General features: G+C 47.8%; 1 protein-coding gene across 17 annotated transcripts in view; it reads left to right on the top strand.

Annotated features, from left to right (window-relative positions):
* The first annotated feature begins 801 nt into the window (after positions 1-801).
* The window catches only part of Irag2 (inositol 1,4,5-triphosphate receptor associated 2), a 54,883-nt gene continuing 32,860 nt past the window's right edge, over positions 802-22,824 (top strand). For 2 of the 17 annotated variants that reach the window (XM_063286579.1, XM_063286589.1), the window contains exons 1-5: positions 1,448-1,868; positions 12,909-12,983; positions 14,600-14,705; positions 16,490-16,640; positions 17,156-17,237. In XM_063286579.1, coding sequence (XP_063142649.1) covers positions 16,624-16,640; positions 17,156-17,237 — 99 coding nt within the window. In that variant the 5' untranslated portion in view covers positions 1,448-1,868; positions 12,909-12,983; positions 14,600-14,705; positions 16,490-16,623. Of the gene's footprint in view, positions 1,869-3,084; positions 3,104-12,908; positions 12,984-14,599; positions 14,706-14,776; positions 16,252-16,489; positions 16,641-17,155; positions 17,238-22,824 lie in introns of those variants that run through there. The other 15 variants (XM_063286586.1, XM_063286592.1, XM_063286584.1 and 12 more) reach the window with 13 other exon arrangements.

Raw genomic sequence — 22,824 nt, forward strand, 5'->3', positions numbered from 1 at the left:
ATACTGTACAGTGTGAGCAGAGAGCTTAGGCTGTAGACACAGCTTGGCTGGCAGTATGCTAGCTTAGCATGCTCAGAGCCCTGGATTCAAGTCCATTCCTTGTACTGAATAAATTAGACGTGGTGGCGTATACATGTAATCCCAACCCTAGGGAGGTAGAGGCAGGAGGACCAGAAGCTCTCAGCTACATAAGGAATTGAAGACCAGCCTGCACTATATGAGATCCCATCTCAAAAGAGCCTTGGGCCTTTTAATAAGTACTGTAAATGTTTAAGAACATAGATTTCAACATACATCATTCACATTGTTTTAACGCCATCGTTACAGAGAGTAAGCAACAATAGGTGGCCATGCGGGCAGCTTTGGGGAAATGCCTCTGCTTACAAAATGATGCTTAAAAGGCCTGTGGCCCTTCTTGCTCTGGTGTTGTAAACAGTGCTGGTTTATGTATGCACACAGTGGGGCTTTAACTGCAAGGTGCCTGAGACCAGTGCTGCCTTCCCCCTGCCTTGACCTTCCTTCGAAAATGGATGGTTCTGGTGGGTTAAGGTCCATACTCAAGCTGTTCCTGGTAGCCCCTGGTTCATCAGACTAGTCTTGCTGGCTGTCCGAGAGAGTGGGTGCCAAGGAGAAGTGCGTCTTGCTGGCTATCAGGGAGTGAGTGCCAAAGGAGAAGTTCGGAGAGCTCAGGGACATTTGTGGTGGGAGATAAGAGGTAAAGAATGATCTCCGAGTTCACAGTGGGAATATCCACTGAGTTTCCGGCTGTGCTGGGGGAGACACTTCCGGTACTCATGCTCCTCCTGCTTCCTATATGACTGACAGTCTAAAGGAGAAAGGCTAAGGTCAGGAAACAAAGACTCATTTCCCTCCCCACCCTCTTTCCTCCAAATAGCTGGCGTTGGTGTGTAAGAACTGAACTCGTCACCCTGCTCCCAACATCGAGCATCCCACAAGTGTGCCGGGGAGCTGGTGGTGCCACGTGCTCATCCGAAACAGCCGAAACAGCCGGAGGGAGCTGAGGGGTTGATCTCGAGCAGTGGGGTTGCTTTGCTTTTCTAAATGCTTTCACTTTTTCCTGTCTCCAGTTTCCCAGAGTGACTTGTGATTCAAGTGTCACTGAAAGCTCAGGTGTCTCTGTCTGTTCGTCTCTTTTCTCTCTGTCTCCTTTACTTTTTAAACAGTCGACTTCAGCCGGAAGCAGTTAGACATCGCTAAGCAAGTTGCGCCCACTAGGAAGAAGCTCCACAAAGACAGCCCAGGGCACAAAGAGCCAGGAGTCAGCTGGTCTTGGCAACGTTAAACTCAGAGATATCAGCTCAGATGTTCCTTAAATTGTGAAGCAAAAATGGAGAAGGAACAAAAAACAAAACAAAACAAAACAAAAAACAAAACAAACAAACGAAAAAGGAACTATTCAGTTGTCCCTGGAGGCTGGCTGTGAGCCCGCGCAGAGGAAGTGCAAGGAGTGCAGGGGTGCAGGGGTACAGAGGAGGTGGTGTTAACAGCCTGCTGGTCAAAGAGGGGAGTACAGAGAGCTTAACTTGTTTCTCAGGACTCCCTGGGGTGGAAGGAGTTGGGCCTGCTGTGCCCGAACAAACAGAATTGCAGAAGTTGAGCCTACGCTGCTTATCACTTCCCTGAGAAGAAAAGCACATTTCCAGTTTCCTGTGCCTAAGAGAAAGCAAGCACCCAGCGCCCTTCACGCTGCTCAAACCCAGGCTGACCCCGTGCATATGGGACAGGGGATCAGGATGAGGCCTATGCACCAGGCGAGTCTTTGCTACATGAACTAGAGGAAACAATTCCGGAAGAACACAGTCCCCAGCACTGCCCAGACTCAGGAGCAGAAGACCAGGGGCGTTGGTGTAAGTAACACAGTCCACCCCAGCTCATGTTGCCCAGCTGGGGAGGAAGGACCTCTGCCATTTTCCTGGATCCCAGCTGCTGGGTTAGCCAGTGGATGGGTTAGGAAGCAGTGCCTTAGGACTCCCCGGGATCTCTGCCTCTAGCCAGGACCAGACCCCTTCACATACCCCGGGCTGCTGCTAGATTTGTCTCTGGCTGTCCTTCCGTTTAAAATGAAACAGAGCTGGGACTTAGTTCAATGGCAGTTTAGCCTCGTGTGCAAGAGTTTGCATCAATATTATACACATGTAAAGTTGTTTTTAAATGTTTAATGTGTACTTAACGAGAGAGAGAGAGAGAGAGAGAGAGAGAGAGAGAGAGAGAGAGAGAGAGAGAGAGGAGAGTATGGATATACATGCACACTTTAGTTTTGTTTTTGAGACAGGGTCTCAGTGTATAGTTCCGACTGACCTAAAATTCTGTGTAAACAATGCTGGCCTCAAACTCACAGAAATCCACCTGCTTCTGCCTCCAGAGTGCTGGGATTAAAGGTGTGCGTTCCTGTCCTCAAATACACTTTACCTTTTGAAATCGGTGTTTAGACTTTGGTGTGCCAGTCAAAGGCTCTTGAGCATTTAACTAAGAGTAATATGAGAAGACAATTGTCAAATTACAAATGTCAGGCTATTTATAAACCTGCTTTATTCTAGAAACATGAAATGGAAAATATAAAGGTTATTTCCCTCACCACTTACCAGACAGCTGGTTTTGTTCAGTGAACATCTTAATTTAGTGTGTGTGTATGTGTGTGTGTGTGTGTGTGTGTGTGTGTGTGTGTGTCAGACACAAGGATTCCTTCACCTTGTGTGATCAAAGTGGTGCTGGGTCTGGGTTTGTTGTGAATTGGTGTGCCTTTTCCACTATTGGTATGAGGAAGTGGCTGAAAATTTAAGGAATTGTCTGTTTTTAGAATAGCAACATTGTTCAGTATTTTATCGTTACTGTCTCAGGCTGTGCACACTCACTGGTTTTCAGTGTTTCTGAAAGCAGTAAAAACTGTTCTTTAAATCAGGACGGTTACACAGTGTCCTTGCTCCGGAAGCTTTGGAGAAGGATCTCTTGTGATCAGAGCTGCCGTGTGGAGGTGTGGATAAGCAGCTGTGTCTGTCTGGTGCTTCAGAGCCATGCTTAGACACCAACCACTTACATCTGCTTCCGATGAAACTGGTATTACATCTCAGAGTTCTGTGAGCAAGTAAGAACCTGGGTCCCCCTCCTCAAGGGTTCCCTGTGGTATCTGAGGAGTGTCTACATTCTAAAGGTTGCTGTTGGGTTCCTCGCTGGTTACAGTCCTTCAGCCCAGCCTCCAGGGACAATTGGTTGAGATGTTATTAAAAGCTGTGACCTTGGCTTGAGCACTTTTTTTTTCCTGTGTGGACTTCCTTCCTCAATGGACCTGCTCTCAAGCTACCATAATTCATGGAACTTGTAGATGTTTGTATTTTGCCTGCCCAGAGAAGACACACCTATGGGGGTTTTGCTTAAGACCATTTCCTTATTTGAAGGTCTCTCTCAGACACCTTTTAAAATCAACTTTTGGGCAAAGAGAGCAGTTAACATCTTCAAAATGTTGTACATAGCAGGTGGACTTGAGACATCAGTGTCGGAGGAGAGTAGCCACAGACACACACATCCCCCGCCGCCAGCCAGGCCCTGCATGTTCTGAGTCAGATGCTTGAATTATGAATCGGAAAGAAAGGTAGTCAAATGTCCTCAGCTGTTCTGAAACTCTTCAGCTAGATGAATAAATTAGCGACTGTTCTGACCCATCTCAGATTCATGTGCCAGGTGTGGCAAGATGGAGTTGGTTTTTCCAAATGAGCAGGCCAATGACGACCAATGCCCACAACAGAGAATGAGGAAGTGGTTGGTCACATTTGATTTGGCATCTGAACAGCAGTGAAGAACCTAGTCCATGTGTCATTTGGCTGCAGGTCTGGCTGACCTGTGGAGAGATTAAGCACACATTTGCCTCTAAGGTGGAGTGCACCTTCCTGCTGTTAGCTTGCCTGAGTGGTTGCTTTTATTTTTCTTTTAACATTGTATCTATCCTGAGGCCACCTGCATGTTTCCTTTCTTCCTTGATTATAAACAAGTATCTTGTGTTGATAAGCAGTATTGGGTATCTGCCACTCTATTCTTCTTATTTATTTTATGTGTATTCGGATTTTCCCACATATATGTCTGAGCCCCATGTGTGTGTCTGGTGCCTAAGGAAGCCAGATGAGGGTTTGGAGGTCCTGGAACTGGATTTTTTTTATGGTTGTGAAGCATCATGTGGTTGCTGGGACTCTAACCCAGGTCCTCTGGAAGAGCATCAGTGCTCTTAACTGCTGAGCCATCTCCCCAGCCCCTTCTTTGATTTTTTTGAGACAGGGTCTTACGTAGTCCAGACTGGCCTGGAAATGGCTATGCAGCCAAATATGACCTTAAGTTCTCCATCTTCCTGTGTCATTCTCCTGGGAGTAAATGCTAGGATCACAGGTCTGCGCCCCCTCGGCAATACTGGACTATCAGCAGATACTTTGAACAAGAAATGTAAAAGCATTCTTAGGTGGAGGCCAGGCATGTAACATAGCCAAGCCTTCTTATCTATAGGAAACACAGGCAAGAGCTAATCTGGGCTCTCATGATGCCACTTGACAGATCACAAGAGGGCTGCCCGAAGGAACCAAATATACTCCTTCAGGGGGATCCTGAGAAGAGCCTGTCTCATTGTCTAATAGTGTTTACATGTGAATGACACAGGTTAGGGGAGGCTTTCCACTAGACTGTCTCACAGAAAACTCTTCCTGATGGCCTCTCTGTGAAAGACATGAGTGCATGAGAAGGGACCCCCTGAAGACTCTGAGGACAGACAAAGGGTGACAATCATATGCCCTGCTTCAGCAGAAACTAGAGGGACGTCAGGGAAGGAACAAGCATCTGGGTGACAGTGACACACATAGATAAAAGGCGCTGGGAGCTGAATGTTGCCGTGCATGCCTAAGTCCCAATTCTGAAGGTCATGAGGGGATGGCCTGGGCTATGTAGAAAGGCACTGTCTCAAAAACAAACAAATGAAAGATGCAAAAGGTTGGGCGAATCAGGAAACAAGGTGAAAGAGTTTGCTCAGCAGTTCTGAGTGGGTAGAGGGCCAAGCTTTCGCAAATGCAGATACAGATGTAGGGCTGATAGGATGGCCCGGGTTGGAAAAGGCTCCTACCACTGGGTCCTATAACCTGAGTGTGGGTCCTAGAACTAAGATAGCAAAAGAAAGAAAATTCCCACAAGACATCCCCTGACTTCCACAGCCATGTGTGGCATGTGGGTGTGCTCGTGTGCGCTCATGCACACACACACACACACACACACACACACACACACACGTACACACTCTACAGGCATGCATGCACCTGCATGCAGAATAAATAAATAAATGAATATAAAGAAAAATGCAGTTGTAGATGGGATATGCAGATGCTGTAATATGGTGGCTTAAAGTCAAACTGGCCTGTGTTAAGAAACCAAGTCTGCAAGAGCAGCTGCCAAAATTGGGCAAGTCACCTGACTTCTCAGAGGCTACCCTTCATGGAAGGCTGCTTCTGGGAATTTCAAGGAGCAGAGCACATGCACCACAGCATTAAGGTGTGGCCAGAGTTGGTGTGCATGTCCTGCTGGAGCAGGCTTCCCGTACATGCTCTCGCTCCTTGGCAGCCGTGTCTGTGTGCGATGACATGCTCTAACATGGGAAACTCTCTTATCTCACCAGTCTGCCTAACTAGGATCAGGGCTGGAAGGGTTGAACTTCAGCCCTCAGCAGAAAAGCCCAGAAGCCTATGGCTGCCAAGCAGGCAGCAGGAGCCTTTTCAACTGCCTTTGAGAAAGTCACACACAAATGTCTGCACCTGGGTCCTCCTCCCAGCCTCTCAGTTCCCCCACGGGTGAGGACCTGGAGGACAGATCTGTGTTTACCTCCACAGCCCCAGAACTCCCCTGCCTCTGCCCTGCCTTGGCACCAGGCAGGAGGCACTGAGATTCCTGTTACTTCTGTGTGTCTCCGACATCCTTCCAGGCCTTCTGAACAGAATGCCTGTGTGGTCCGTGCCGTCTCCCTGGCTCCTAGCAATTGAGTAGTTTTCTTACTGTGCAAGTGACAGTCGAGTACATTTTAAAGTGGTTTCCATGGCACACAAACCTTGCGTTGTTTTCTTTTTGTTTATTATCTATTGGCCTTTATTATTGTTATTTCATCCTTTATCCATTTGCACGTGTGTGTGTGCGCATGCACATGACTGCAAATGTCCTTGAAGGGGTGGGGAGTGGGTCCTCCTGGAGTTGAAGTTAGTGGTAGTTAGAATCCTCCTGACTTATGCCCTGAGAACCCAACTCAGGTCCTCTGAAAGAGCAGCAAGCACTTTCAAATGGTAGACATTGTTGTTGTTGTTGTTAATTATTTTATTCTGAGTTAATATAATTACATAATTTCTTCCTTCCTTTTCTCCCTCCAAATCTTCCCACACACCCTCCTTTCTCACTGTCTTTTATTTATTAATTGTCGCTACGTGTGTGTGTGTGTGTGTGTGTGTGTGTGTGTGTGTGTGTGTGCGTGTGTGTGTGCCTGAGTGCGTGCACACATGAATTCAGTTGCTTTCAGAGCCCAGAAGAAGTCATTGGAACCCCATGAGCTACAATTACTGGTGTTCGTGCAGAACTTGACGTGCGTGCTTAGAACTGAACCCTTAAAGCATACATGATCTTAACTGCCATGCCTGAGTTATTTTCATTCATATGATTTTCTTTTCTCTCTGTCTCTGTCTCTGTGTCTCTGTCTCTGTGCCTGTCTCTATCTCTGTGTCTCTGTCTCTCTGTGTGTCTCTGTCTCTGTTTCTCTCTATCTCTGTCTTGTGTCTCTGTCTCTATCTTTGACTCTGTGTCTCTGCTCTGTCTCTCTCTGTCTCTCTCTGTCTCTGTCTCCCTCTGTCTCTCTCTGTCTCTCTGTCTCTGTCTCTGTCTCTCTCTCTCTGTGTGTGTGTGTGTGTGTGTGTGTGTGTGTGTGTGTGTGTGTGTGTGTGTGTGTGTGTATGTGTTTGGTCTTTTGAGACAGGGTCTTACTATTGCTCTGGCTGTTCTGAAACTCACTCTGTAGTTCACATTGACCTCAAACTCACAGAGATCTGCCTTCCTCTGCCTCCTGAGTGCTGGGATCAAAGGTATACACTGTGCCAAGCCCTCGTCCATGTGATTTTTCAACTCTCTCCTTCATGCAAAGTCATAAAACATTCGGGCCTTAAGTGTGCTGTGCAGCTAGCTTGAAAAGGCATATGAAATTCAGAATTTCTGCCAGTGAGCGCCCCTCCCTGGCCTCACCTCAATCAGCCATCATGAAGCCACCCAGACAGTTGTGCTGGGCTGGAATGGAGGGAGGACAGAGGTGTCCTCCACCTCCTGTCTGTCCCTCTCACACGTGTCTGAGATCTGTTATGTTTACAAGTAACATGGTTGGAGTTGTTGGGCTGCATTTTCTCCGTGCACGTCCCATGCATTGATTCTGTCTGTTATTAGCGATCTAAAAATACTTGCTGTTTTTAGTTGTAGATAAAGGCACTGTGAGAAATTGTGCACACAGCTATGCGGGGACATGTTCACCACAAATAATACCTACGCGCAGAGTTATAAGTCACAGTTTAGTTTTAACTATAATTTTTTTAAAAAAATTCTACCAAGAAGCTGGAGAGATGGATCAGCAGTTAAGAGCGTTTACTGATCTTCCGCCGGACCTCAGCTTGGTTCCCAGCACCCATACCGCAGCTCACAGCCATCTGCAACTCCAGTTTCAGGGGATCTAACGCCATCCTCTGGCTTCATCAGGCACTGCACTTATAAGGTGCACACATAGATGGAGGCAAAACATTCATACACATAAAATTAGAATGATAAGCAAATCTTTAATTTCCCACCATACCAAGTGCCCCAAAGTCCTCCAGTGCTGTATGAGGGTCTGTGCTCCCCAATTTCAGTGTTTGCAGTTTGGACCCCAATCTTAGTTCATATTTATAAGCAACCGTCATGTTGAGCAGTTTTCTGGCTGACTCTGGTTTTGTGGTTTTCCAAAGGGCTTATTTATTAATAAACACACAGATCATTAGAGCGATAGCTTCTTTGTCAAACTTGATTTAAAATTGCATTTATATACCCATTTGCAGTATTAATTGGAAACCTAGAAACCCTGTTTAGTTTTTTGTTTGCTTAATTGATGTTGTTGGTGCTGGCTGAGAGACACCCCAGCTCTGGGCTACCTCCCAGCCTGCCAACCCAGAGCCTCAAGTGTCTCTACCACTGAGACACACCCATCGTCCGACTCTGATGTATAGGTTTTTAGCTTATATCTGTGCTAACACTCACGGTACTGCATGCCTGTGGGAGTCAGGGGACAATAGTTTGGAGTCAGTTCCCTCAGGGGATTGAACCCGGGTCACCAAATTGCACAGTTGGTACCAAGACCCCTGAGACATCTCACCAGGTCCAGACTCTGTTGTCTTTTAACACTCAAAACAAGTAGGGATCTTTTTTTTTTTTTTAATCTCCTGCAACATGTGCTGTGTTGTGCAGACGTCTGTGATCGTTATGTGGCGTCACTGATGATGAACGCTGCAGTTCTGATAACAGCAGGTGTTTGATCTGCAGCAGTAAGTTGAGAATTCGTCCTCTGCCTGAGAGCCATCAGTGCACTGTCATTTAGAAAGCTGCTTAGGTCAGCTTCCTTCGAGGCAGGGCATCTGAGACCTCTGGTCTCACAGGAGGCAACAGGGGCCAGTGGCCCTTGTTTGCCCTGGTTCTACATGAAGCCTGAGCGTCCCCAACTCTGCAGCTCCAGCTGTGCAGAAGAATGCAAACTCTGAATGCAAACAGGAGGCCATCATCTGACCTGTTCTGTCACATGGAAAATATGGAAATCGCCGCGACTCGCTGTGAAATTGAGTTTTCGGTAGACAGTATTATTCTTGCTCATGTCTTGTCTGGTCGTGGTGAGGGAATTTTGCATCTGTGTTTTGGAGCTAGGTGGCCTCGAGAAGCCCTAGACTTGTAGAAGCGTCGCCCACTGCTTGTATTCTGGGAGGAGACATCCGCGTGCTTCCTACAGTGAGCACAGGTTCACAAACCTAAAGGGTGTCCAGGGCATGGTGGCTCACACTCATAACCCCAGTACTGGGAGGCTGGCCCAAGACTGTCCTTGGTTTGAGACCATGCTAGGCTACACAGTGTTCCGGGCCAGCCTAAGCTACATAGCAAGACTCTAACCCCCAGAAACAAAACAGGAACAAGCAAGAGTTCTGGGCTAGCAGAGGCTGGGTTGGTGAAGTGCTTGTTTTGCAAGTATGAGGACTGGAGTTCAGCTCCCAGATGGTCCATGATAAATTCCGGGCATGGTCGTGCACATTTGTAATCCAAGCAGATGTGGGGAACAAGCCACAAAGGAAGCATTTGAGCTGGGAGGGAAACCTAATAGAGGACACCGGGTCGGGGGGAGTCAGAGGAAGGTGCAGAGATAAAAAGGTTCCATTACTTTGAATACTAGCTAATGTAGACGAACTGGTGAGATCCAGTTCAGTGAGAGAACCTGTCTCAAATATTCGGGTGGATAGTCAATCAGGGAGCTTGTTATCGTCCTCTGGTCTCTGGGTTTGTACACATGTACTAACTCGCATGGATTTATTTTCCTATTCTTGGCTATGATTCAAAGGCTGTGGGCTACCAAATAATATATTCCCGCATAGCTTAAAGAGTTAAGTAGGTATTATCCCCAATTTCCAACATCTGGGGGATAAGGCTTTAAGCCATTGGGGAAACAGATGTTAGTTATCCGGTATCTAGATTTTATGCGTTAGAAAGATGACTTTTGTTTTATATGGCTTTTTGAGTTGGGGGGAGGGGTCTCCCTATGTAGCCCAGGATGACCTAGAACTGGCTCAGGCTCCCACGTGTCGAGATGACAGGTGTGCACACCGCTACATCCGACTTAGAAGGACAGTTTTTTTATTTACTTATTTATTTGTGTTTTTATATGTGGATTGTTTTGACTGAGCGTGAACCACGTCTGTGCCTGGCCCCTGCAGATCTCCTGGAACTGGAGTTACAGATAGAGTTACGGATGGTTGTGGGGAGCCATGTGGGTGCTGCAACACCAAACCCAGGTCTTCTGCAAGAGCAGCTTGTGCTCTGGACCGCTGAGCCCCGTCTCCAGCCCCACAGAAAGACAGACATTTTATTTCAGAGACTAGTAGAGTTCAGTCTTGAGGACAGTGCTCACATCAACATCTGACTCTCTGGAAGTATATATGTTTATAAACTCAAGTTTACCTTTCTAGGTTGGATCACTGCCCAGCAACCCACAGTGATCCTCTTGTGCCCCCCAACAGTAGGACACACCCATTTTCCCTACGATGCCAGGGGTCTGACCTTAGACTCTCGGGCCCGGGCACTTTCTCCCCTCCTTCTTTCTTCTATTTAGGTTAGACTTTCAAAGTGTTCTTTTCTTAAAGTACTCATTAATTTTTAGTTTTATTGTTTTAATTACAAATTATTCTCTGTGTTTTGTTTACACGTATGTATGTGTACATGTGTGCCTTGTATCTGAGAAAACCAGATTGGATCCTGAAGTTACAGTTGTGCCATGAGGGTTCAGGAACTGAACCTGGTCTTTTAGCAGAGCAGTGGCTACACTCAACCACTGAGTTCAAGACTCACTCATTCACTCACTCGTTCATTCATTCATTCATTTGTGTATATGTGTGTCTGACTGTGTGCATGTGCATGTGTAAATACTTGGATGTCAGAAGAGGGTGCTGGGTCCCCCAGAGCTGGCATTACAGACATCTGTGGGATGCCCAGCTTGTTATATGAGTCTGGGATCCAACCTCCAGTCCTCAGACTTTCACAGCAAGCACCCTAACTGCTGAGCCATTTCTCTGCTTTCCCTTCAACGTAACCCTAAAGTAGAATGGATTTGAGCCTCCTCGTTAGTCCATAACTCAGGAGCCTAAAGGACGAGCTAGGTCAGCACAGGACAGAGATAGAAGAAACAGGAATGGTATTTGCACACATCTCTTTCCAGGACACATAACTATAAACGAGATATAGAAAAAAAGTCACACCAATTAGGTAAAGTACCTAAAAGGTATCCCTGTGACAAGTTGATCTTGAACTTGAAAATTCTCCAAAGAAGCTTGGACAGGTGTGGTGTGCATATCTGCAGTCCTTGTCCTCTGGAGGTGGCAAGAGGACCAGGAATTCAAGGCTAGTTCAACCATCCCAAGAAGAGCGACATTTTCAGCATTATGGATAGTTGGTAGACACCATCCTCTCGAACTAAAGCCATACTTTTCTAACTATACTATAAATAATTATATTTCATTATACATACTATATGCATATAAATATAGGATATAATTATGTTTTAATAATAAATAAAATAGTTATATATTATGCATTATTCTGTTAATTATTTTTTCATTTTATTTTTATTTATTCACTTTATATCCCACTCACCGCCCCTCCCCCTCCTTGTCCTTTGACAGCTGGAGGTCCCCCTGGGTACTCTGACCCTGGCCTGTCAAATCTCTGTGAGGCTAGACTTATCCTCGCCTACTGAGGCCAGACAAGGCAGCCCAGCCAGAAGAACAGATCCCATGAACAGGCAACAGCTTTTGGGATGGCCCTCACTCCAGTTGTTCAGGACCCACATGAAGACCAAGCTGCACATCTGCTACATATGGGTGGGGCAGGTCTATCCCATGTATGCTCTTTGGTTGGTGGTTCACTCTGAATACACACACACACACACACACACACACACACACACATACACACACATATACATAGATACATAGATATGTGTATATTATATAGTATATAATTTATTTTATGTTTAATTTTTAAAATTCTTTTCTCATATATTACATCCCAACTGCAGTTTCCCCTCCCTCCTCTCCTCCCAGTTCCTCCGCTCCCCTCCCCTCTCCCCCAGATCCACTTCTCCTCCATTTCCCTCAGGAAAGAGCAGGCTTCCCAGGGATATTACCAAACATGGTGTATCAAGTTGCAGTGAGACAAGACACTTCCTCTCCTATTAATGCTGGACAAGGCAGCCAGTAGGAGGGAAAGGGTTCCAAAAGCAGGCAAAAGGGTCAGAGACAGCCCCTGCTTCCATTGTCAGGAGCCCCACAAGAAGAGCAAGCAAAACAACTGCAACACACATGCAGGCCTGGTCAGTCCCATGCAAGCTCCCTGGTTGTTGGTTCACTAACTATTTATTTTTTAACTTTTAGAAACTTACATTTATATGTATGTGTTTGTGTACATGTATGTACATGTATGTATGTGTGTGGAGGAGATCACCTGGAACATTTATATGTACATGTATGTGTATGTACATGTGTGTATGTACATGTATGCATGTGTGTGGAGGGGACCACCTGGGACATTTATATGTATGTGTATATGTATGTGTATGTATTTATATGTGTGTATATGTATGTACATGTATGTATGTGTGTGGAGGGGACTGCTTGGGACATTTATATGTATGTGCATATGTATGCATATGTGTGTATGTGTATGCACTTGTGTGCATGTGTGGGGAGGGGACCACCTGGGAGAGTTATTTCTCTCCTCCCATCTTGTTGGTTTCATGGTTCCAGTACATCAGCTTGGCAGTGAGCTCACTGATCTATCTCACCATTATGGCCTCTGTGAGCTGCGTCTCTACAAACTTCTTTCTACTCGGCCTCAGGATCTTAGTGTCGATGTTCAGTGTATGGATCTTACTCATGGGTTACATAATTAGGGGGATACAGTGAGGATTTTATAGTTATGCTTTCCCTCAGAGAATAGTGATCAAATCTGCTCATTTTCAGCCTCTTTAGGCTGTGGGCTCTCTCTAGGGCCTGTTGTGTCTGGTGCTTTTGATTATATTATGGTCTGTCTGTCTTTCAATCGACTCTGTCATTGTCTCACAACAGGGCTTAGCTGACGAGTCTCCTCACTATGATCCCCGGTCCCGCACAGAGAGACACCGACTTCTACAGGAGAGACTGGTAAGCATGAGGTTTTTAAATTACTTAAGTAACCACTGTGATTTGGCTATTATAGCAAAACAAAATGTAATTCAAGCCAGGCATGATGGTTGCACTTTTTTAATCCCAGCAGTCAGGAGGCAGAAGCAGGCTGCTCTCTGGGAGTCTGAGGACTGCCTGATTTATGTAGTGTGTTTTAGGCCAGCCTGGGCTACACTGTTGTGTCAGAACAAAAACACACTCAAACCACACAGAAAACAAAGAATGGACAGGGATTGGAGAAATTAACTCAGGGGTTAGAACACTGGCCGTTCTTCCAGAGGACCTGGGCTTGAGTCCCTGTACCCTCCTGGCCATTCACAACTATCTGTATTTCCATGGGATCCATTACCCTCTTCTGGCTTCCTCGAGTGCTATACTCCCATGGTGCATAGACATAAAGCCAGGCAAAACACCCATATACAAAACAATAATAATGGTTTTTAAAAAGTCACTCAGCATGTATGAAAAGACTGAGGAATATTACTTTTCTACCAAAAGTTTACCAGTCAGTAAATACCTTTCTTCTTCTTCTTCTTCTTCTTCTTCTTCTTCTTCTTCTTCTTCTTCTTCTTCTTCTTCTTCTTCTTCTTCCTCTTCCTCTTCCTCTTCCTCTTCCTCCTCTTCCTCCTCCTCCTCATTTATTATACTGTCTAGTGTAAGAGGTAGAAATCCTCCTTTTGACCTCAGTACTATGAAGAACAGGGTAAACTGGCCTTGCCCATTATCCCTACCCCCTTCCCTAAGCCTTGTTTCTACCTAGGTGTGAATTGTGTGGACTTGGGGTGTTTGAGCATCCTGTTAACTGCTGTCCAGGGGTGTTCTCTCTGGTTTTGTTTGAAGATGCTTGAGACTGAACCTGGAAACCTCACAGATCTTGGCAAAGGCTGTATCTGAACCGCATCTCCAGCCTTCTAACTTCCTATTTGGAGACAGGGTTGTACAAAGTAGCCCTGTACCCACTTTGTGGCCCAGGCAAATCTTGAATTTGGATGCTCCTGCCTGCCTCCTGGGTACCCTCACTCTAAGCCTCCACTGCGGGGCAGGTATGAATAAGAACTTGGATTTGCTGTGGCTTTGGGAGAAGCTTTGTTCTGTGACATCTTCGCCTGGGACCTCTCACATCCTGGCCACTTTTTTTCTTTGAAATCTTAAGTGTTTATTTTATTTTATGTGTGTGGGTGTTCTGCCTGCACATATGTCTGTGAACTACATGTGTGCACTTCCCATAGGAAGCCGAGGAGAGTGCTGGCTCCTCAGGCACTGGAGTTATAGATGGTGGCGAGTCACCATGCTGGTGCTGGAATCCGAAAACTGGGTCCTCTGCAAGAGCACCCGGTGCTCTCTGACTCCCGTCTCCCTTTCTAAGAACTGTTTCTATTAATTGAGAATTTCATACAATACAGTTAGCCATGTTCACACCCCTCCAAACTCCTGGGGACCCACCCCCCACCTCTCTCCTCATCTAACTTCATGTTTGTTGACCCCGTTCCCACCCCAGTGAGTCCTTTTTCTTTTTTTAAGCTGAAGGAATGATCTTGAGAACCATGGGGTGGAACTTTCCCTTAGACAGTTAATAACGCTGGTTCTCTATTCAGAAGCGGCCCTGCCACAAACCACAGCAGAGGCAAGAAGGAAGCAGACATCAGGTACTTCTGACCTGGAAACAGAAGTGCCTAGAGGTCCAGTGTACACCCCTGCTGGGTGAGTGTGGACACGCCCCTCCCCGTTCCCTCCCACACATAGGTGGGGAGGGCTTCCCGGAAAGAGACAATAATCAATAACAATGAAACTGTCCAGGGAGATACATTGGATATTTGTCTGTGGAGTCAATTGATTTAAACCGGAAGATCCATGCTATACCAGGTGCCATCATATGCAACGAAGAATAAATTCTCAAGTAACAAGACTTGGGTTCAGAAAACACTCCACAGAAGATGGGAGAAAGGAAGTAGGAGGGAGGAAATGAAGTAGAAGAGTGTGTGGAAGAATCCGGACGGGTAGAATTGGAACAGCACAACCAGCACTGAAAACAGAAGGGAGAGCATGCGAGCGAGCGTCGGCCTTTGCGGAGTCTGAGCCTATGTGGATTTAGAGGAGTTAGTAAGGGTGAGGAGAAAGTGGTGAATTGTGGGACCTGGTGGCCCTTCTGTAAAACCACCAAAGGTCAGAGAATTGCATCCTGCGAACGGCCCCTCGACCCTGCCTGTGTTTGTTTTATTCATGAAAAGTCTCATCTGGGCACCACCCTCACAGCAGAATTATGGCCGCATCCTGTGCTCTCCACGCTCCTGTTAGCTTCATTGTCCCTCTACACAGTCAGATGGGGAGGACGCCAGCATAATTCCCATTTACTGTGTCTACCGTTTGTGGGACTGGAGACAGAGTACATCCGGTGGTGCTCTACCCACCCAGCTGCTCCCCTGGCTCCCGGTCCATTTTACTTTTCATTGAGGAATATTTCTATTAATATTTCTATTTATTAATATTTTAGACTATCCTATCTTATCTCATGTGTGTGATTGTTTTGCCTGAACATATGTAAGTGGACGCCATGGGTGCCCGGTGCCCACAGAGACCAGAAGAAAGTGTCAGATTGCCAGAGCTGGTTTTACAGGAGACCGTGAGCCACCAGGTCCTGGGAACCAAACCAGGGGACTCTGGAAGACCAACGAGTGTGCTTCAGTACTGTGTCTCCTGCCTGTAGCTCTCACTTTGAAAGGTGAAGAAACAGAAAAACACCAAGCGAAATTTGCCTGAGATCGCGTGTCCCTTTCCGTATAAGCGAATTGGGGCCCTGAGGGGAGACGTGATTTACCTACGACCACACCACCTGCAGGAGGCAGAGCAGGGATACGAACCAAAATATCATAATGGATAGGAAAGCTGCGTCGTTTTAAAGATTAGACTTGGCATCTTCCTGTACCCCAAAAATCAGCAGCCACACTCCCTGAAAGACGTGGTTTGTCTCTGCAGCGGTTCCCGGCAACACAGCCCCCGCAGCTTTCCTCCCAAGGAGTCCTGGAAGGCTGAGTAGCATGCATCCTAGGCCTTTTCTAGCCCTGCGGTCTCCATGGCAACTCCTAGGCATCCCTGCTGAAACATACAAGCAGCCTCCTCAGATGAACGCCCACGGCTGTGTGTTCTCGTACAATTTCACTTAGGAAAACAGGCCGCTGTTGAGAGCTGTCTGCTGGTTCTGCACAATGGAGCTGTTAGGGGCTCGGTGGACCAGGGCTTCTGTCCGCCGGTACCCACACCTCAGTCTGTGGGGTTTTGTTTTGTTGTTTGCTTTTAACAAACGCTGGCTCTACCTCCATAGAGCTAGGCATCTAGGGGTTTCAGAATAAAATGTTAATAGGGTTGGATTGGCTTTTACTTTCCCAGATGTGGTTCAATCAACCTCTTGGGCAAGAAAAATTTAATCCTTAAGATAATTTGAATCTGAAACTCACCTCTACTCTTGCTCTCATTCTTCCCTGCTGCAGATGCCTTGTGTCTTGACGGCCTCACAGCGATTCCCAGGAGAGGACTGACACCCATCTCATGTGCCAGTAACTCAGCCCACGCTGCGTGTAAACCCCCCACCCCCGAGCAAGGAGCACAGGATGGGGCTTTGGACATGACAAGAGGATCTCAGTAAGTGAGGTCTCAGCCAGCGCCCTCCTCCAAGGGCGTGCGTGTCTGCTAAGGAGCTGTATTTTATGGGCATCACTACTTCTTGGCTACCTTTTGAAGGAGCTTCTCCAGCCTTCTGGGGACTCACGGTTTAGAATCCAGGCATTGCTTTTGAGTTTCAGGAGAGAACTCTGAGGAGCACACCACATTTTTACTGCTAAGTTGTCTGCAATGAGTCTTGGGCATGGTTCAGACCCCACACCTTTGTTCTCGCCTGCCCTTTAAAGCCAAAAGACTGACTTTCAGAAAACGATGATGACCACAGTGAGAGTCCCTTCTGCTCCTCAGCGGAGGAAACAAGACTTTGAATTGCAAATGTCGTATTTTCATTTCTGGTTGGCTTTTCTGTCCTTAGTAACTTCTCTCTGGTGGAAATAGGAGCTCTCCTCAGGCTGGTCTGGGGAGGGGTACGGGGAACTCTGGTAGAACCCTGCTAATTTTTGCAGAAAGCCCACTCTTTCTGCCTCTACCTCCAGGTGCCCGCTCCCCACAGAAGGCTCCGTCTTGGGACCGCAGCTTCTAGACTGTACCAGAATGAACGAGAACCAGAGTACTAATGTGAGTATGACAGAGATCTGTCTCATTCTCAGTACCACCATATTCTGATCTCTTTGGGGACTGTTCCTCCTTCCTCCCCTTCTTTATAAGAAATATTATGGGACATCCTAGGACTCGTGTACGTAAGAAATATCTAACTTTGAAGCCAGGAAGTTAAAATTCAGTAATTTAGGGGCTTTCTGTTCCATGCATAGTATAAATCTGGGTCATGGACCGGAAAGTCAGTTCAGTAGTTAAAAGCACTGAACACTCTCACAGAGGACCTGGTCTCAGTTCCCAGTACCCACCGGAGGGCTTACGACCACCCCTAACTCTAGTTACAGGGAGAATGAGACCCCCTCCTGGCCTCCGTGGGCACTGCACCATGTGGTTCACATGCACGCATGCAGGCAAAAGACCCACACACATAAACAAATCTAAAATAAAAGTAGAAACAAGATCTAGGTTGAGCGAGAAAGGGAGAGTTGGGTGGAGTGGCCTGAACTTTGCTCCGCATCTTGTTTTCATATTTGAATTTGCTAATGGCCGTAATAAATCTCATGGCAAAGACTTTCTAGGACCCAAGATCGGGGCTAGATAATCTTGGAGGCATTGGCTTCTTATCAAAGAGTGCACGTTGCCAGAGGCAGGCGCTAGTGGTACTCCTCGCTAATGGGGACGATGGAGAACCACCCCAGGCCAGACAGACATTCTGTGTGTTCGTTCCTTCCTTGGTGTTCAGGGTCTGATAATCCACCATAAACTTCTCACACCAAACAAGTAGTCAACTCTTTTGATGTTGTTCACAGCTTTGAGAACTGTCATAACATTGGAACACCTCAACCACATCCCCCGCCCCTGTCCCATACACCCCGTTCCTAGGCGACCAGCAACCTGCTTTCTCTAAAGACTTGTCTCTCATGGAAGTCTATAAACAGAGTGAATCCCTCTGGCCTCTTGGGCCTGGCTGCTTCTGGGTAGCCTTAGTTTTGTGAGTATAGTCCTTCTCGGGTCTATACTCGCTGTGCAGACCCTTCTGTTCTTCACTGGCTGGTGTGCAGTGGAGAACTTCCTGGCCTTCTGGGAACAACACGTCTGTGGCTATCAGTGCACAGGTCTCTATATAAACTGTCTTAAATGCTACTGTGTGGTGACCCACGAGGAGAATCACCGCCTACTCAGGCTTGCTTTCTTGACAAGCTGCAGAACGGCCAGTTTTGTCACTATCGGCAGCTACCTCATCACCCATACCATTTCACTGCAGCCAGCTCAGAAAATGCAAAGTGAGACCCTCCTTGGTTTGGATTTGCATTCCTCTTATGAATAATCATGTCGGTCATCTTTGCATATGCCTATTGGCCATTATCTATTTTCAAAGAAAATAGGCCTTCTGCAGTCAGCAGACTTTTAAACGAGTCGTTCTTTCTCTACCTATGTTTCTGAGTTGTTCTCCTCATCCTTCCTGTAAAGGAAGCGCACGCGTCGGGTTTTTATACATCTGTAATTTCTGACATGTAATTATGTATAGTTTTTATATATAATTACTCGTGTATGATTCCTAGTCATTGGTACCCATCTCGCCCAGAAGCTAAGGACAGGCATTAAAAGGAACGGAAGTCCTCCGTGGCTATCACTTAGCTTTCTTCTAAGGTCTTAATACAGGAAGTTGGCCTTAGCCGCTTACAGGATGTTTGGTTGTTAGTAATTTCCTCTTTATCGGGCACCAATTTCACAAAGGGGGAAGCGGCAGCATGAGTTGAGCGCCAGCATGGTGCTTCTGGAAATCATTTCCGTGAGCCGCTCTTCCCCTGGCAGAGCGGGGCGTGGCCTCTGCTTTGGCCAAGGAGGCCAATCAGAGTTTTGCCGAAGTTGAGGGAGTTAACTCATTTGTCGAAGATGGCTCAACTAGTAAGTAACAAACTCAGGGTTCAAATTCAGCTTCCTGTAGCCTCAAAGGACCTGGGCTTTCAACATCTCTCTTAGTTCACTGCCTCCTTCGCTGCGGTCCCTGGTGGTCTGATGCCTAAGGGACGGACTGCTTTGTGCATCTGACCGGAGCTGGTGGTCCCATCGGCGGGGTCTGTGGCTGAGCTGTTTTGTCTGAGGCCTTGACGACATCCACCCAGAAGCAGAAGCCCCAGAGTCACAGTAGACACTTCTCGAGCACGATGCCGGAAGAATGTCTGTGTCCTCTGCAAAGCCAATGCCCCCTTCTTACAACCCCAGGAAGCTGCCTCGGTCTGTCAGCCGTACAGTGGCGTGAACTACCGGTTCTTCATATCCAGGTTTCTGTTCCCCAAACATGCTCTACAGCCGGAGACTGACGCCTCTCCCCTGCCTTGTCCCCTGAATGAGTCTCCAAAAGAAAGCTCCCCCTTCACGCGCCACCCACCCCCTGAGCATCCAATGGCAAGCTCTGATTCTGAGTGTTCTCACGCGTGATGAGAACGGGGATTAGAATAAGGACAAGAGAAACCTGAGCAGAACCCATAATCCGGGGTCGCCAGAGTTCACAGTGGAGATGCTGTCCTTTCCCTGACCCCTGGCTTTACGCCATGCCATGGTCTCTGTCCATTTCTGTTCCTTCTGCTCACCTCCTGCTCAAGCCGGTCTGCCACCCACCACACCTGCATTTCTACCTTTATTTCCCCAGCATTGCCTGGTGTTATCTTTGTAGTTCAGCCAAACCAGGCAGGGCTTAAATCACGATAAATCATGTACGCCTGTCTGGGCGTTCCCCGGGACGATGCTGTTTCTCCCTGGGTTGAAATTCTGTTTGGTTCTCAAGGCCAGTCTCACAAACCAACTGTTTCACAAGGCTGTTCTGTGGCGACAAAATGTGGGCGCTCGCAAGTCTCCACTTCTTGGGATATAGATTTCTAAAGATTGGGGTTGGAGGTCAGGTTTCCTGGGTTACCTTGGGTATTCTCCAGAGAAGTCTGTGACTGAAGTGCTTTCCTTTCTGGATTCTTTCCACTCACTCCCTTTAGAGACCCCAGTGATTCTTTTAAAGTTGAAATTAGATTTTGAAACATTTTGCCCAGCGTGGAGGGTGCCCAGGAGTAGAGGTCAGAGGTCAGTTTGCAGGAGTCAATCCTCTCCTTCTTCCAGGCCGGTCCTAGAGCTCAAATTCAGGTCAAGAGGCTAGGCAGTGAGCCTCTTATTTACTGAGCCATCTTGCTAGTTCTAACTAGACAATTTTTTAAAAGACTCCCATAGTTCATGCTACCTGGGACTCACTGTGTAGCTTAGACTATCTATCCAAAGACTTTGATCCTCCTGCCTCGGCCTCGCGAGTACTGGGTTTGTAAGTACGTACCAAACCACCAGACTCAAAGCTCCAGTAACCGTTTTCTCCCTTTCTGGTCACACGGTAGTCATTCACTGCATCTAGTTATCTATCTGCTTCTGTGTGTGGGCAGCTGCAGGCACTTGTGTAATGGCAAATGTGTAGAAGTCAGTACAACTTGCAGGAGTCAGTTCTCTCCGTCCACCGTGTGGTCCCAGGGGCTGCAACCAAGATCTCAGGCTCGGTAGCAAGCACCTTTACCTGCTGAGCTAGCTTGCCGGCCCTAGATTCTTATTTTTGATCCTTTATCAGGCGATAAGCTTGGTGGAGAGAGTTAGATGGGGATGCAGAAGCAGTTTGTCCTTTAATCAGAACATGAAAGACAGCAGTGTCTCTGTGGATTGGCGACCGAGTGCGCAGGCGCAGGAGTCGGGGTTTCCCGGTCTGTACGGCAGAACCTGGATCTTTGGAGGTAGGAGGTTCCATCCGCAGATCTCTGTTGGAGTTTCCATGGGGAGACTGTATGTCGACCTTCTTACCAGGAGCGTTTTGGGTCCTAGCTGCCTAGAAAATGCCATCAGCATGTCAACCTTTCTGACTGAAGGCTCTCAGCTGATATGAGGGTTGGGAGTTATTAGCCTCATAGGCCTAGAGTCCTTTGGTCACTCGTCCGTGTGTCCCCCACAACTTGAGTAGACTGGAAGCCTTGTTGTCACACCTAAGTGTCCACTTTGCCATTGTTACAGGGAAGGGTCAGCTTGGTCTCTTGATGGTGTTCCTAAAGCCTCGGGATTTATTTCCTCTCTGTACTGTGTTCTAAAGTCTCGGGATTCATTTCCTCTTTTCCCCCACGTCTACAGAGGAAGCTCCATTTTTTTTCATTATCCTAGACCACCATACAAGATAAAATTGAACACCAGTGTTTGTGAGAGGGTCTTTGAATGGCTGAGGGACTCAGAGAGAGCCGGGAGTCTTGTGTAAGATGTTCTAAAGGAGGATAGATCTCACGTAGGGGTCCAGGAGAGAGGCAGAGAGGTTGTACTGAAGCCTTTTGGGCGAAATATGCTTCCTGGCATTTCACAGCAATGTAGGGGAAAACTGGGAGGCTGTCTGGGAGACTGTCTGGAGACTGTCTGGGAGACTGGGAAGCTGTCTGGGAGACTGTCTGGCTGGGAGACTGCCTGCCTGGGAGACTGACTGGGAGACTGTCTGGGAGGCTGTCTGGGAGACTGTCTGGCTGGGAGACTGTCTGGCTGGGAGACTGTCTGGGAGACTGTCTGGAAGACTGTCTGGGAGACTGTCTGAGAGGCTCTCTAGGAGACTGTCTGGGAGACTGTCTGGGAGACTGTCTGGGAGGCTGTCTGGGAGACTGTCTGGGAGACTGTCTGGGAGACTGTCTGGCTGGGAGACTGTCTGACTGGGAGACTGTCTGGCTGGGAGACTGTCTGGCTGGGAGACTGTCTGGCTGGGAGACTGTCTGGGAGGCTGTCTGGGAGGCTGTCTGGGAGACTGGCTGGGAGACTGCCTGCCTGGGAGACTGCCTGCCTGGGAGACTGACTGGGAGACTGCCTGCCTGGGAGACTGACTGGGAGACTGTCTGGGAGACTGTCTGGGAGACTGTCTGAGAGGCTCTCTAGGAGACTGTCTGGGAGACTGTCTGGGAGACTGTCTGGAAGACTGTCTGGGAGGCTGGCTGGGAGGCTGGCTGGGAGACTGTCTGGCTGGGAGGCTGGCTGGGAGACTGTCTGGCTGGGAGACTGTCTGGCTGGGAGACTGTCTGGCTGGGAGACTGGCTGGGAGACTGGCTGGGAGACTGTCTGGCTGGGAGACTGTCTGGGAGACTGGCTGGCTGGGAGACTATCTGGGAAGCTGTCTGGGAGACTGTCTGGGAGAGTGTCTGGGAGGCTGTCTGGGAGACTGGCTGGCTGGGAGACTGTCTGGGAGACTGGCTGGCTGGGAGACTGTCTGGCTGGGAGGCTGTCTGGGAGACTGTCTTGGAGATTGTCTGGACGACTGTATGGCTGGGAGACTGTCTGGAAGACTGTCTGGCTGGGAGACTGTCTGGGAGACTGGCTGGGAGACTGTCTGGGAAGCTGTCTGGGAGACTGGCTGGGAGACTATCTGGGAGACTGTCTGGGAGACTATCTGGGAGACTGTCTGGGAGACTGTCTGGCTGGGAGACTGTCTGGCTGGGAGACTGGCTGGCTGGGAGACTGTCTGGCTGGGAGGCTGTCTGGGAGACTGTCTGGGAGATTGTCTGGGAGACTGTCTGGGAGATTGTCTGGGAGACTGGCTGGGAGATTGTCTGGGAGACTGTCC

The sequence above is a fragment of the Rattus norvegicus genome, chromosome 4, assembly GCF_036323735.1.
Source record: "Rattus norvegicus strain BN/NHsdMcwi chromosome 4, GRCr8, whole genome shotgun sequence".
Classification (NCBI taxonomy): domain Eukaryota; kingdom Metazoa; phylum Chordata; class Mammalia; order Rodentia; family Muridae; genus Rattus; species Rattus norvegicus.